The sequence below is a fragment of the Nelumbo nucifera genome, chromosome 1 (assembly GCF_055504915.1).
Source record: "Nelumbo nucifera cultivar China Antique chromosome 1, China Antique-T2T, whole genome shotgun sequence".
Lineage (NCBI taxonomy): Eukaryota > Viridiplantae > Streptophyta > Magnoliopsida > Proteales > Nelumbonaceae > Nelumbo > Nelumbo nucifera.
The window spans coordinates 120,529,454-120,543,805 of NC_142649.1; the positions used below are offsets into that span (position 1 = coordinate 120,529,454).

The 14,352-nt window shown below is 43.7% G+C and overlaps 1 protein-coding gene across 1 annotated transcript in view; it reads left to right on the forward strand.

Annotated features, from left to right (window-relative positions):
* Positions 1–9,925, forward strand: part of LOC104588143 (protein TIC 21, chloroplastic-like) — a 28,255-nt gene extending 18,330 nt beyond the window's left edge. The window contains exons 3-4 of the mRNA XM_010245964.3: positions 8,594–8,797; positions 9,548–9,925. Coding sequence (XP_010244266.1) covers positions 8,594–8,797; positions 9,548–9,661 — 318 coding nt within the window. The 3' untranslated portion in view covers positions 9,662–9,925. The remainder of the gene's footprint in view (positions 1–8,593; positions 8,798–9,547) is intronic.
* Positions 9,926–14,352: the final 4,427 nt, after the last annotated feature.

Here is a 14,352-nt window from a genome sequence, read left to right on the forward strand (position 1 = left end):
ACCATAATGGAAGGCGACCATGCGCCGATGAGGTGACTTGGCACCGATGTGAAGGGTCTCCTGTATGCCGATGATGACAGGCACCTGTGTGCCATGATGATAGGCAACCGCTTGGGCCGGAGCACACCCGTGCGCTAGGGGCAACGGGATAGCTCAATCAGCTTGGGCAAGGGGCTGGCGAGGTAAAGGGACATGCTTGAGCCAAGCCTGCATGCCAAGCCTCCCTTGAGTATCGGTAGCGCAGTGCCGGTCCAACACTGTCCCCATGAGATAGTGTGCGCCCATGAGGAACCCTGGTAGCCATGCTAGCCGTTAACCAGGGCCGCCCCGCAAGGGGATGAAGGTCTAGGAGTGCCAAGGTTAGGCACCCAAGGAGGTCGACCACCCCTCCTCAAAGAGTACGTTAAGCTTTTGGTGGTCTGCCTGAAGATGACATCAGTTCTCCCAAAAATCTTACAGGCGAAAATGACGGACATGTCCCTAACGTAAGCCTGCCAAGCGTAGGCAAGGCTAAGCCTGTGCTGAACCGTAACAGGCTCCCCCACTCAATCCATTGTCGTCCTCGACAATGGGTCTTCCTCGTGAATGGGCGTCTGTGTCCTGTGCCATCCACTTCCTTGCCAGTTCCAGGGCTCGTCTGGCTAGCCCGGGTCTTGCCTATATTGGTGTCCATTTATGGGGACGGAACCATTTCACCATGCCGGCCTGCCTGGACTTCACCCCCAGTGTCGAGGTTACTCAAACTGCGCAATGGCTATGCCGATGAACTGTGAAAGAAGGGCCCTCGAAGAAATGTGTGTGGTGCTTCGCGGAGGTCCGCCCCATGTATCATCTTACCTCAAGGCTCAACCATCTTCTTGGTAGCTTTTCAGTGATGCTACCGAACACGTTGATAGGTCTACTCCTGCTGTTGGCGATGGATGCTGGGTGTACCCTTTCACCATGCTGGCCTGTGGTCTTCACCTCGCCCTGCGCGGGTTACTCAAACCTAGTCATGGTTTATGCTCTCACGGCCCTCGAAACTACGCTTCACCTCGCTGGTTTGGGCTACATGTTCGCTCCGAGGGGGCCCCACGCTGTTGCCTCAAGAAGATGTGACCGCTTCAAACGCGAGTGTGGCAACTTTTACCCATGAGTTGCCGAACATGCACTCGCCTTGTGATAAGCTTCTGCTGCTGCAAGTGTTCAACCTGAAAACTGAGCATGTCCACCTGATACTTTGCCGGTGTAGGGCCGCCATGCTGCAACGGCTAGCGTAACCACATTCCTAACAAGGCCCACGCGTCTGCCCCCGCATGAGGACAACAACCAATGCGTCTGCACCCGCAAGGGAAGCTGTTTTAGGGTCATTGGAATGGGAACGCGAACATTGAATGGCCTCTTGATAGGTCTGATAAACAATCTGCTCGGGCAGTGTACCCACATTCCTATCAAGGCTCACGCGTCTGCCACCGCATGAGGACAACGACCATCGCGTCTGCAACCGCGAGGGAAGCTGTTTTAATGTCATTGGAATGGGGACACGAACTATGAAATGGCCTCTTGCCAGGCCTGATCTGAATTCTGCTCGATCCTGGGTGGAGGTGACTAGGGACCGCACCCCACAAAATGCTGCTTGCCGAAATGACTGCTTCAACTGGCTCTGGGCTAATTTGCTGAAAACCAACTGCTGTTGCAATTAGCCAACTCGCTCTGATACCAACTGTCACGGGGGTAGTTCTACAGCGGAAGAAACCCGTGCGGCGTCCTGGCCAAGGCAGGCCAGGACAAGCCTTTATGCGCTTAGAGGCTAGGAGTTGCCCGATGGGATGGCTCCACCAACGTCAGTAGCACTGGATCATGACCTCAAGTCCAATGGCCGGGGCACTCTCCTGGCTCAGACCGGTCCATGGGAGGCGCCGCTTACGTGCTAAAGGGGGACAACCATAATGAAAGGCGACCGTGCGCCGATGAGGTGACTTGGCACCGATGTGAAGGGTCTCCTGTATGCCGATGATGACAGGCACCTGTGTGCCATGATGATAGGCAACCGCTTGGGCCGGAGCACACCCGTGCGCTAGGGGCAACGGGATAGCTCAATCAGCTTGGGCAAGGGGCTGGCGAGGTAAAGGGACATGCTTGAGCCAGGCCCGCATGCCAAGCCTCCCTTGAGTATCGGTAGCGCAGTGCCGGTCCAACACTGTCCCCATGAGATAGTGTGCGCCCATGAGGAACCCTGGTAGCCATGCTAGCCGTTAACCAGGGCCGCCTCACAAGGGGATGAAGGTCTAGGAGTGCCAAGGTTAGGCACCCAAGGAGGTCGACCACCCCTCCTCAAAGAGTACGTTAAGCTTTTGGTGGTCTGCCTGAAGATGACATCAGTTCTCCCAAAAATCTTACAGGCGAAAATGACGGACATGTCCCTAACGTAAGCCTGCCAAGCGTAGGCAAGGCTAAGCCTGTGCTGAACTGTAACATACCGTCATGGGAGATCTGGAGCCGCTATCATCCAGGGTCCACGAACTGGAGCATAGGCTCGCAGAAACCAACATGGAGGTTCGTGAGGTCAAAGACGATGTCCGGGAGCTGCGATGCTTGCTGGAAACGTTTCTCTCTAACAAAGAAACGAACTCTGAGGGAACCGCCACCACCAATAGTCGCCGGCTGGACTGGGCAGAGATGTCCAGCGAACATCAGATCGCCGCCCCGACAACCATAGTTATTCCCAAGTATAGTCGGCTAGAATTTCCGTCTTACAACGACACCGAAGACCCATTAGGATGGTTATATCGCTTGAAGCGCACTGATGGCAAAGACAATGTCAGTTTGGCCGCCTTCCACCTAACGGAAGAGGCACAACTCTGGTTCTATCGTCTGGAGCAGGAAGAACCCGGGCTCAGTTGGGAGCAATTTAAATCCTATTGCCTCCTCAGGTTTGGACCCCCGTTGACAAGCAACCTGCTGGGCGAGTTAATTAACCTCAAGCAAACTGGAGCCGTGGCAGAATACCAACACTAGTTCCAAACCCTTCTCGCCAGGGCAGCCTCGGTATGCCCAGATCAGCAGGTAGATATGTTCACCGCGGGGTTAGCAGAACCCCTAAGGGTGGACGTGGAGATGCAACACCCTCCTAACCTGGTCACAACGATGAACCTCGCACGCGCCTTCGAACGGAAACTGCAGCTCACCCACGGAACCCTCAGTATAGGTCGGCCAGCAACGACCTGGGCGCCTTCGAAGACAACAGGAGTGTCTCCTTCAACCGCCAGCAGGGAACAAAGGCCTCCAACCAGTAACCCTTCCAGATCGGCATCAAGTATAGGGAGTAGCAGGACAACACCCCCCATTAGACGACTGTCTCGAGCCGAGATGGCAAAACGGCATGCAAGAGGGCAGTGCTTCAACTGCGATGATCTGTACTCCTCTGGGCACAGGTGCAAGAAGCTATTCTGTCTTCTGGAAGACGAACCCGAAGAGGACGAGGATGAACCTGCAACATCAGATCCCGAGATTTCCCTCCACGCAATCATGGGAATCAAAACCTCCCAAACCATGCAACTAAGGACGCTGGTAGCAAGGAAACCAGTACGCATTCTCGTAGACTCCGGAAGCACCCACAACTTTGTCAGTGAATAGGCTGCCCGCCAGTTAGAATTACCGATGGAAATCAGGCCGCAATTACAGCTAGCTGTGGCAAACAGGGAAAGAGTTCACATTCCCGAAATCTGCAAGGACACCAAAATTCAGGTCGGATCAGAATCTTTCCTTGCTGATTTATTCGTACTCTCCTTGGATGAATTCGACATTGTCCTGGCAGTCAAGTGGCTGATCACTCTAGGGCCAATCCTATGGATTTCAACGCCCTGACAATGACATTCCACCTGGATGGAAAACCAGTTACATGGCAGGGAACCAGAATAAGAACAAAGATGCAGTTGCATACACTTCAAGGTGAACTTGCGCACAACAGATGTGGAGAGGCTTCTCACGGATTTCTTTGCAGTATTCCAAGAACCCAAGGGGTTCCCCCCGTCCAGAGCCTGCGATCATCGGATCCCTCTGCTAGCCATATCAGATCTCGTCGTCGTCCGACCCTATCGCTACCCACACCGACAGAAGGATGAAATAGAAAGGCAGTGTGCGGATATGTTACAGCAGGGGATCATCCGTCCCAGTCGGACGGTCAAGGATAAATTTCCTATCCCCATCGTAGATGAGCTATTGGACGAACTCCATGGTGCCCAATACTTCTCAAAATTAGACCTCCGGTTGGGTTACTTCCAGGTCCGGATGACTCCCGAAGATATAGAGAAAACGGCATTCAGAACACATCATGGCCATTTTGAATTCCTAGTTATGCCATTCGGCCTCAGCAACGCTCCTTCCACGTTCCAGTCCTTGATGAACGAGGTATTTCACTCCCACCTCCGCAGATTTGTCTTGGTATTCTTTGGCGACATCCTAGTCTATAGCAAGTCGTGGGTAGAACACGTGCAGCATCTTCGGATCGTTTTTGAACTCCTGCGACAACACCGACTCTTAAGCGATCCAAATGCTCCTTTGGGGAATGCCGGGTCCTTTACTTAGGACATGTGATCAGCGGGCAAGGGGTCACTGTGGATGACTCCAAGATTCAGGCGATCAAGGAATGGCTCAGACCGCAATCCGCCAAGGCTCTCCGCGGGTTCCTAGGGTTGACGGGTTACTACCGCAAGTTTGTACAAAATTACGGACTTTTGGCAGCCCCGCTAACCAATCTGCTCAAGAAAAATGCCTTCCACTGGGATAATACAACCGATGCAACCTTTGCGAGTTTAAGAGAAGCCCTCTCTCCTCCACGCTGGTTCTATAGTTGCCAAACTTTGAGCTCGAGTTCACAGTCGAATACGATGCATCCGGCACCGGCATCGACGCCATACTACAGCAGCAAGGACATCCAGTCGCCTTCTTCAGCCGCAAACTGGCTGACTGCCACCTTAAATTACCCGCCTACGAACGTGAACTGATTGGGCTAGCTAAGGCAGTGCAGCACTGGAGGCCATACTTATGGGGAAGGTCCTTCGTCGTCAAGATGGACCACTACAACCTCAAATATTTGTTGGAACAACGGCTTACCACTTCGCCGCAACAACATTGGGTTAGCAAATTACTTGGTTTCGATTTTCGGGTGGACTACAAGGCGGGAACCTTGAACCATGCAACAGATGCCTTGTCTCGCTGAGAAGAAGACAATATGCTCCTCCACGCGATCTCCCAACCCCGAGCCACCCTGTTGGAAGACATCCGGAACACATTGCCGCAATCACCGGAGTGGAACGATCTTGTCCAGAAAATACAGTTCGGAACGACCAACCCAAACTGGTCCATGCACGACGGGTTGGCACTATACAAGGGACGAATATATCTCCCAGCCGACTGTCCCTTAATTCCCTCTGTCATCTCCAGCATACACAACTCCACGCATGAAGGTGTCCAGAAAACATTGCACCGCATCCACACTGATTTCCACTGGCAGGGTATGAGGGCTTCAGTGCGGGACTTCATTCAGAATTGCTCTATGTGCCAACAACAAAAGTGGGAAAACTTGCACCCAACAGGCCTTCTCCAACCACTTTCACTCCCAACTCAGATCTGGGCCGATATTTCCATGGACTTCATTGAGGGCCTACCCAAGGTTGGCGGGAAATCGGTCTTATTCGTGGTGGTGGATCGTTTTTCCAAGTATGCTCATTTCCTTCCCTTATCCCACCATATAGCGCGGTTTCAGTTGCCCACGCCTTCTTCACCCATATTTTCCGATTGCATGGGCTACCCGAATCCATCGTCAGTGACAGGGACCCGATTTTTACTAGCACCTTCTGGAAGGAGCTATTTCGACTGTAAGGAACAGCCCTAGCCTTCTCCTCTGCCTACCATCCGCAGACTGACGGCCAAACGGAGGTGGTAAACCGAACAATAGAGATGTACCTCCGCTGTTTTGTGGGAGACCAGCCACGGCGTTGGGTGGAGTACCTCCCGTGGGCCGAATACTATTACAACACGTCTTATCACTCCTCTCTTGGCATGACTCCCTTTCGGGTTGTTCTCCCCGTCTATTGTCTTACGAACCCGGTTCAACACGGTTGGAAGAAGTGGATCGAAGCCTACAGGACCGCGATGCCCTCCTAGCCGAAGTCTCCCTACACTTACAGCAGGCTTAGGCACGCATGAAGAATGCCTACGATCAGCGCCATAGAGAAGTAACCTTTGAACCCGGACAGTTCGTATGGCTGAAGCTCCAACCCTATCGGCAACACTCCCTCAGATGCAGAGCTTTCCCTAAACTGGCTCCCAAATTCTACGGGCCCTTCAAGATTTTACGGCAGATCGGGAAGGTTGCATATCAACTCGAGCTACCAGAACACGACAGACTCCATGATACCTTCCACCCCTAAAGGACGGCAGACCCATTCTCCAACCTCGGGCTCTTGTCCGGTCCCGCGTCAATCGGGGTACCTTAGAAGTCCTAGTGGAGTGGGACGAACTACCATCAGCTGAGGCCACCTGGATTCCCTGGTCTGATCTTCACAACGCCTATCTAGATCTCGAGCTTGGGGACAAGCTTGTTGCCCAGGAGGGTTGTGATGTTATGGATGCATTCATGGGAAGGACATACCTCTGCCGGCAGCAGCAATGAGGAGGGGCCCACGTGACAACTTATCTTGCCACGACAGCTTATCTTGCCAGCTCTTACCTTATCCCATCTATTCTTACTTTATCTATTAGAAATAGGAGTTAAGTTCTGTTCTTAGTAGAAGTTTGTTTACCTATTAGAAGTAGGAGTTTGATTTGGATTATCCTAGCCTAGTCGAATTCAATAAGGAGTCACCTCTTGTAATCTCCTATTTAAGGAGCTGTGAATTGGTAATAAAGGCATTCAGTTTTTTCAGTCAAAGGAAGAGTGAGGAGAGTTCGGGTGATCTCTTGGACAAATCACCCATTAGGTTGCCACAATAGGGTCTGCACGCAAAGGGAAGCGCAAGGGGAAGCTAGAGGTTCTCCCCGTGGACCGACCCGTGACGAGATCCTACGCCCGGGCCCATAACACTTTTGCTTTTGAGCTTTGGGCTGTGGGAAACAAATATGAGCCATAAAGTTTTTAGAGCATTTGGTAGTAATTGCTTTTGAAAACATAACCATCTAAAGCCAAAAAACTTTTAAGCCCTGAAGCACAAAGCCTAGAATTGGGGATTTGAGGTTTTGGGCTTTAAAAACGTAAATCCTGAAACTTATCCCATTACAACCTTAGTGGCTTTTAGATGCCAAAGGGTAGGGTGAGATTAAAATGATTTGCTCCATCCTTTCAAAATTGCAAGCTCTCCTAGGGGCTGTTTGATAATGGCTGAAGTGGCCGAACTGAATGACCTACAGCCTTTTCTTTTAGTGGTTAAGATAATTGATTAATAGAATATTTGAGAATTTAGTAATCAATATAACTTCAGCTTCAGCAATTAAGGAGCTCAGACCCTCGTTAACTTAGTCACTAGAAGACGAAGTAATAGACCATTCAGTTCAGCCATTTCAGCTGTTATGAAAAGATCCCTTAGTTAATTCCTTAGGCAGTATGATGACACTGTTCTGGTTCTTATTGATTGGATTAAGAACGATGGTAAAATTGCTAATGAAAATTGAGTGGAACTCAAGCAACACCTGATAACAGTTGCCTTTGGTTGCGTTGTGGACACCAACAAATAGAAGTAAAATAATTTTCCTCATCATCCTTTTTTTATACTTTTTTACCTTTTTTTGTGCATGTGTGTTTCTTTTCTTTCCTTTTCTCTTTTCTGTTTCTTTGTGTTGGGGGATAGAGTAAGCTTGTAGTATCCTTGTTGTCTTCGTCATCTCCTTTTTTGTGTTTTTATCAAATGAAAGATTATAATGCAAGATACAGATACCCACATGGACATAGATAGAGAAATGGGGATAATCACTCTCCATTTCATAAAATCCTGAATAATACCAGTACAGGTATCCCATATTAGATATAGTTTTTTTGGGTGCTAAATGTCATTTCTCAACACTTATGTTTTGCCAAATTAATTAAATTTCCAACATTTACAGATTATTATAGTACAATTTGTTTAAATCAATGCCAGTTTATATATTTTAAAGTGTTAATGCAATAAAGTACATCTAAAAGTGTCTATGTAACGGTTATCCAGGTATCATAGATGAAAGATGAATATACGGTTGCATTCATGCCTTTGAAGTCCACAAACTCTTAAAAAGTGTTTAGAATTGAAATAGAGGAAAAATTGAGATGCCAAGGCCATGAACTTTTGCTTTGTCAAAAATGGTTGGGATGCTCATAAGCTTCAATTAGGCTCGTAGTTAGTGAACTTTATTCCCCAAGATGACAGTCTCAAGAAATTTTAACCAATACGTCTCATTGGCCTTACAAGACATACCAAATTTCTGAATATTATGTAGTTAAATGAGCATAATTTATAAAGGGAAGGGAGAAGAAAGAGAAATGTTGTGTCTGAGGTGATATCACTTCACAAAAATATACGAATATCTAGTGTCTACCGAATGAAAATGAATTCCCATACATGTTTTGCATATGATTTTGCAGGCTCCTCCACGAGCTGAAGTGGTGAAGAGTTTAAGGAATGGCATAGTGGTAAACCTTTTGGGATTGGGTGCTGCTATTCTAGGCATGCAAGCTACAGTTGGATTATTGGTTGCCAAGGCTCTTACTTCCTCAGCAAATCCCTACTACCAGGGTATCTCTCCTGGTTATAGTCCTGTGCTAGCCTTGGATGTATTCTTAGTCCAGGTACACTTCCTAATTTCTATATCCAACTTGCAAGTCTGTATATCACCTTTACCCATTGTTTATTTTCTTGAATTTTCTTTGTTCATCTTCAACACATTATGCATTATATATTTAAGGACCTCAATCCGTTTAGCAACACATCAATGTTGTATGAAGATAATAATAGTCTCAAAATGGAGGGACATGACATGCAATTATCTAAGGTTGTGTTTGGTACCGTTACCACTTGCAATATTTTAGGTTGGCCAATACAAATTTTATGAGATAATGAGAATGTATTTTTTCTACTACAAATGCTTTGAGTTATCAATACAACATTTGGTACCATCAAATTTGGTGTTAGTATAAATGCCAACATCCAAACCAATGCCTATATTTTTAGGGAAGTGGTTATCTGGTGTGATGTGACAAGCTAATTTCTCAAAAATTTGTATTGAACAACCTAAAATGTTGCAAGTAGAAGTGGCAATGGTACCAAACACAACCAAAATAATGGCGCATTTTGAATTTCCAAATATGCTTGCATATTACCTTCCATGTGAAGTGCTAGGCAAACCTGGGGGGTATTAACGGCTTTACATCGATTTCCAATGTCCTGAGTTGAGTCCTGATAGAACAGGTGAATTTCTGATTGTGTCCATGATTAATTATTGCAATAATGCCTAGATAATTGAGTATGGAGAATTTAGATAGATGTTAAGTGCAATAATTCTTTTTATACCTACCCCCTCATTCTTCTATCTTTTGCAGGCCTCAGCCAACACTATTCTATCCCATTTCTTGGGGCTTGTTTTCTCATTGGAGCTCCTGCGTTCAGTAACACTATCACCTTCCGAAGGGGTTCCAGTTCCCAAATTTGCCTAAGCTTCTGGCCTTTTTAAGCCTTGAAGAGATTTATATGTTGTCCCAGTGTGGAGTCAGATTGTCTTCAACAAAGGGACTATTGCGAGTTTTTATACCAAAGTTGAAAGTTGAAACTAATGTAATTCTAAGAACGTTTACTTGTAATTTAAGGGGGCATATTTCTTCTATTTGCTTAAAAGAATAAAGTGGCAAGGTATGGCAGAATTTACCATCTTCAATACAATGTTCATGGCTAATAAGAAAGTGAGAGCCAAATAATTCATATTATCCAATCTTACAAAACGAAGAATCCGAAAACAATACATATAATAGAACATTTTAAATGGTGGCGTTTAGTTATACTGATAAAAAACGGTGGCGTTAGACCGTTAATTATTATGAATTTGTTCGATCGTTGGGAGCCCCGTTAGTTATTATGATAGTTGGATTGGAAGTATCTTGCATACCTGTATGTTTTCAATGCGAGGCTGGATGGCCGTGCTTTTTTGATGTTTGTAATCTCAGTTTTTTTTGCTTTTAGGAGTCTCTCTCAACTCTCAAGGTATTTAGTCGCCTAAATCTCCCATAGGGGCTGGGCTGTATTTCTTTTTTCGGAATAGCACATCCGCATACTATTAATTTTCCTTCAAGGTCAGTGATGAGACTCGATTCTGCATCTCCACAGGAACAATCCAACTTTTATACCAACTGAGACATTCCTTAGTTTTACTTATCTTGAGTTGTGAGATTAGGTTATAGACAGGGCACAATGACCTATAAATTTCTGGGCTGAATTTTTGTGAAGTTGCTCCAATCATAGTGGTACACAAAGGTTTATACATATGTTTTTTTTTCTTCATTCTCTCGGGTGGATATGAATTAATAATTAAAGGGTTGCTTGATTGCACTTTTCAGAGGTCTGAATCTGAAAATGTTGCTTTTCAGATCTTCACACCTGTTTGGTTTTACCTCTTAAACTTGATTTGAATTTTGTTTTCAGATCTGAAAACCTTAGACCTTGGGTCGGCTCTTAACATGCTCAGACGCATTTCAGAGCCGGTGCATAGTCAAAGCTATCCTTCCAATATTTTGGAAATGACACACACTACCCCTCATTAACCCCAAACCCAAAAATGCCTCTTTCTCTCTCTCTCCCTGTCTTCCCACTTCCCACCATCGTCGCTGCAAGTTGCAGCAGCAGTTCTCTCTCGCTCTCTCCCCCTGCCTTCCCGCCACCGTTGCTACAAGTTGCAGCGTCTCTCTCTCTCTCTCCCCTATCTTCCCGTTTCTCATCACCGCCACTGCAAGCGGTTCTCTCTCTCCCTGTCTTCCCGCTGCAACCGTCGCGACAACTCTGGTTTGTGTTTGAATCGAGGAGATGATGAACAATAGATTAGGGTAAATGAAGAAGATAGGTTAGGTTGTATTAATTTTATTAATTATTTTAATCATATTAATATTTTTTATCAGTGGTTAATTATTTTTTATTGTGTTATTTATAATTATTAATTATTTTTAGTAATTATTATCAATAATGATTTATTTTACAATTTTCATTCGTGTTATTTCAGTAATAATAATAATTAAATAATTAAATAATTATTTTAATTTTATTAAATTTTAATCATATTAGTATTTTATTGTTTATTATTAATTTTTATTTTTTTTGATATTTTAATTAGTGATTAATTATTTTTATTAATTTTTTGTATAATTTTGATATTATTCTGAATTTGATAAATTATTTTATATGAAATAGTGCTAACTGCATTCAAAATTATAAAATAGCTTGTTCTAGGGGTAAAATAGTAAAACAAAGCAATTTCAAATGTTGCACAATTGATCCAACACAAACAACATTATCTATTCAGATCCTTTAAAAAGTAGAAAAGAATCTATGCCTCTTTTCAAATTTTAGACACTTAATATCTTTTTAACTTTTTAGATCTGAAAATTCAGATTTATCAAATGCCACCTAAATTGAGAAATGCTAGTTCAAATTTGGTTCAACTAAAAAATTCATATTGTTTGAGTTTGGCTTTGGCTTGAACTTGATAGTGAATCAAGTTTGGTATAAAAAATATTTCTTATTATATGTGTAAAAAATTAAAAATATTATATATAAGTTTGATTTAATTGATTAGACTCATGAGTTTCATGAATCAAGCCTCATATCATTTAAGATTGGCTTGATTAACAATCAAGCCTATCAAGTCTTTCTTTTTTTCTTTTTTTGATAGAAAACCTATCAATTCTATGTATTTGATGATGCACGATCTGGTGCTCCCTACTGGCAGACAGCTTGGACACCAGATTAGGTAGGTTGTGTGGTTAAATTGCAAGAAAACGGATATCAAAGTGTTTGGGTAGCTTGACCTATGGTGGGCACTCCAATACTTAAGCTAGCGAACCGGTAATTGTTTGCAATAGAGCAAGAGAGTTAGAGTGCTTAGAAAGATAAATCATGTGTACATTTTTCTATGAATGGGGGATGCCTTTGTATAGGTTAGTTGTCGTGAGCCTCACAAAGTACGTCTGAGATCTCCGGTCCATCTGGTTTAGAGGTGGTTTCACACCCAGAGATGGACTCCACGTAAGCGGATAGTGTTTATCTAGTCGCATCGAAGCGGACGGGGTGATAATCGGCTTTTCTGATGTGGCATCGTGATCCCAGGGATGTTGGAGACAATAACCCGCTCATAGAGGTCGCCCGGCACATCAAGCAAGTCGCTAGTTGAACTCGGGTCAGGTCGGTAGAAGCAGGTTGCCTCTTATGCCGACCTGATGTCTTGTCAGGTCATTCGCAGTGCAGTTTACCGAGGTGGTGCCGAGGTCATTAGGGCGGATGCGAGGTGTTCGAGGCGCTCCCAAGGTTTGCTTATGTGGTGCTGTGGTGTTAATTGACTGTTTTGAGATGCCACATGTCATCATGTCATCATGTCACTGGAGGGTCAAATCCCCCTCATCAATATTGAATTCAAATTCTGCTCAAAGTTCAATTTAAACCGAGTCAAATCAAGCTTCTTATTAACCAAGCTCGAATGACTTGTGAATGGTTTGATTAATACCCACCCCTATCTGTTAATCCACGTTGAATTGGTCGGTTGCTGGCGCATAACATCTCTCATCCATCGTAGAAGAGCTTGTGCATTAAAAACTAAATAAATAAATGAAAGAGATGGTTCAGGTTTTGTCGATGATACAGTTGGATGAGGATTGAGAAGAGCTTTCTAAATGAACAATCTCCATGTTATAACTTACAAAAAATCGCGCTGGATATTGAGAATGTGGTGGTAGTGCTAGTGCATTAATAGTGCTAGAAGCAAAACATATGTGGCCAAAGCGCGTGAGGTTATTGCAGATTTGCAGAAAGACGCCTAAGACCTGTTCATGGTTTAGGCCGGGCTGAGCTTTATCTCTTTATTAAGAGAAAATGACCCGGCCTGATTAGACCATCATGTCTAAATCTTAAACCTGAGCCCAGGCTCGAACCTGGACCCTGATCTAAACAGATATAATTAATAATATATTATCATATGCCATTCCAAATGGGCGTATTTATCATTACTTCATTGATATATTTCATATAAATAGTTTGATTAATGTTTTTAGATGGAAAATTAATGATGTGGTATGCATTTTATCAAATTTTATAATAATTTAATTAATTTTAATCAAATGAAACTCTTTATTATTATACCCAATTATTGCTTATAAAAGAGTATGAGAACCAAGATTTTATCTAACTGATTGAATCACAAATTAATTGTAATAAGAGCAACAAATTTCCTATGTTGTATTTATTTGTTTTTTTTGGTATTGAATCGTATGCCATTGTCCCCCATAGGGACCTTAGTTTATTTATTTTTCTTCGGCAAAGCATAGCACTTCAGCAACACTCTAATAAATCTCCCCCTCCCCCAAAGTTGGTGGTAACAAGTAGCGGGATTCAAATCCACATCTCTACTGGGACAATTCAGTTAATGTACAAACTGAAGCACCACTCAGTTGGCGTATGTTATATTCATTAATTATTAGATTCACCTAAATTACCAAAATTATAAAAATTGATTTACCTAAATTACCAAAATTATTTATACCATACATATTTGTATTTATACTCCTTTCAAATACAAGATACATATTATACTAATACAAATACATAATTTGAAAGGATTACAAATACAAATACATACAAAATACATGGTTTTGCACTCTACATACAATGTTTAGAAATACAATGTTTTTGGTGCAAACACATTATAAATACAAAGGTTTAGAAATATACACTAACATATTTGTATTTGTATTGTAGGGAAAAACCTTTTGAGTTTAGGAGTAAAAATACAAATATGTACAAATACAAATATGTAGAGTACAAAGCTTTGTATTTTGTATTATTTTGTATGGATTTGCACTGTAAGTATTTGCATTATTATACTTACGGAGCAGAGACAGAATGGACGTTGTCGTTCCATTATTACCACTATGGATGAATTATGATTCAATTCAACCTAGCACTCAGCTTCACCAACTACCATCTTTTTCTGATCCTCCTGCATTATTTTTTATTGCATCACCATTAACTATGAAACATGTTAATTGTCGTTTGAAGAAGGCGACTTCTGTTTTTGTTGACTTCCAAATTCCTATGGTCATTTGGCTCAGTTTGAGAAGAATACAAATACAAAACATGAAAACAATGCAATCGA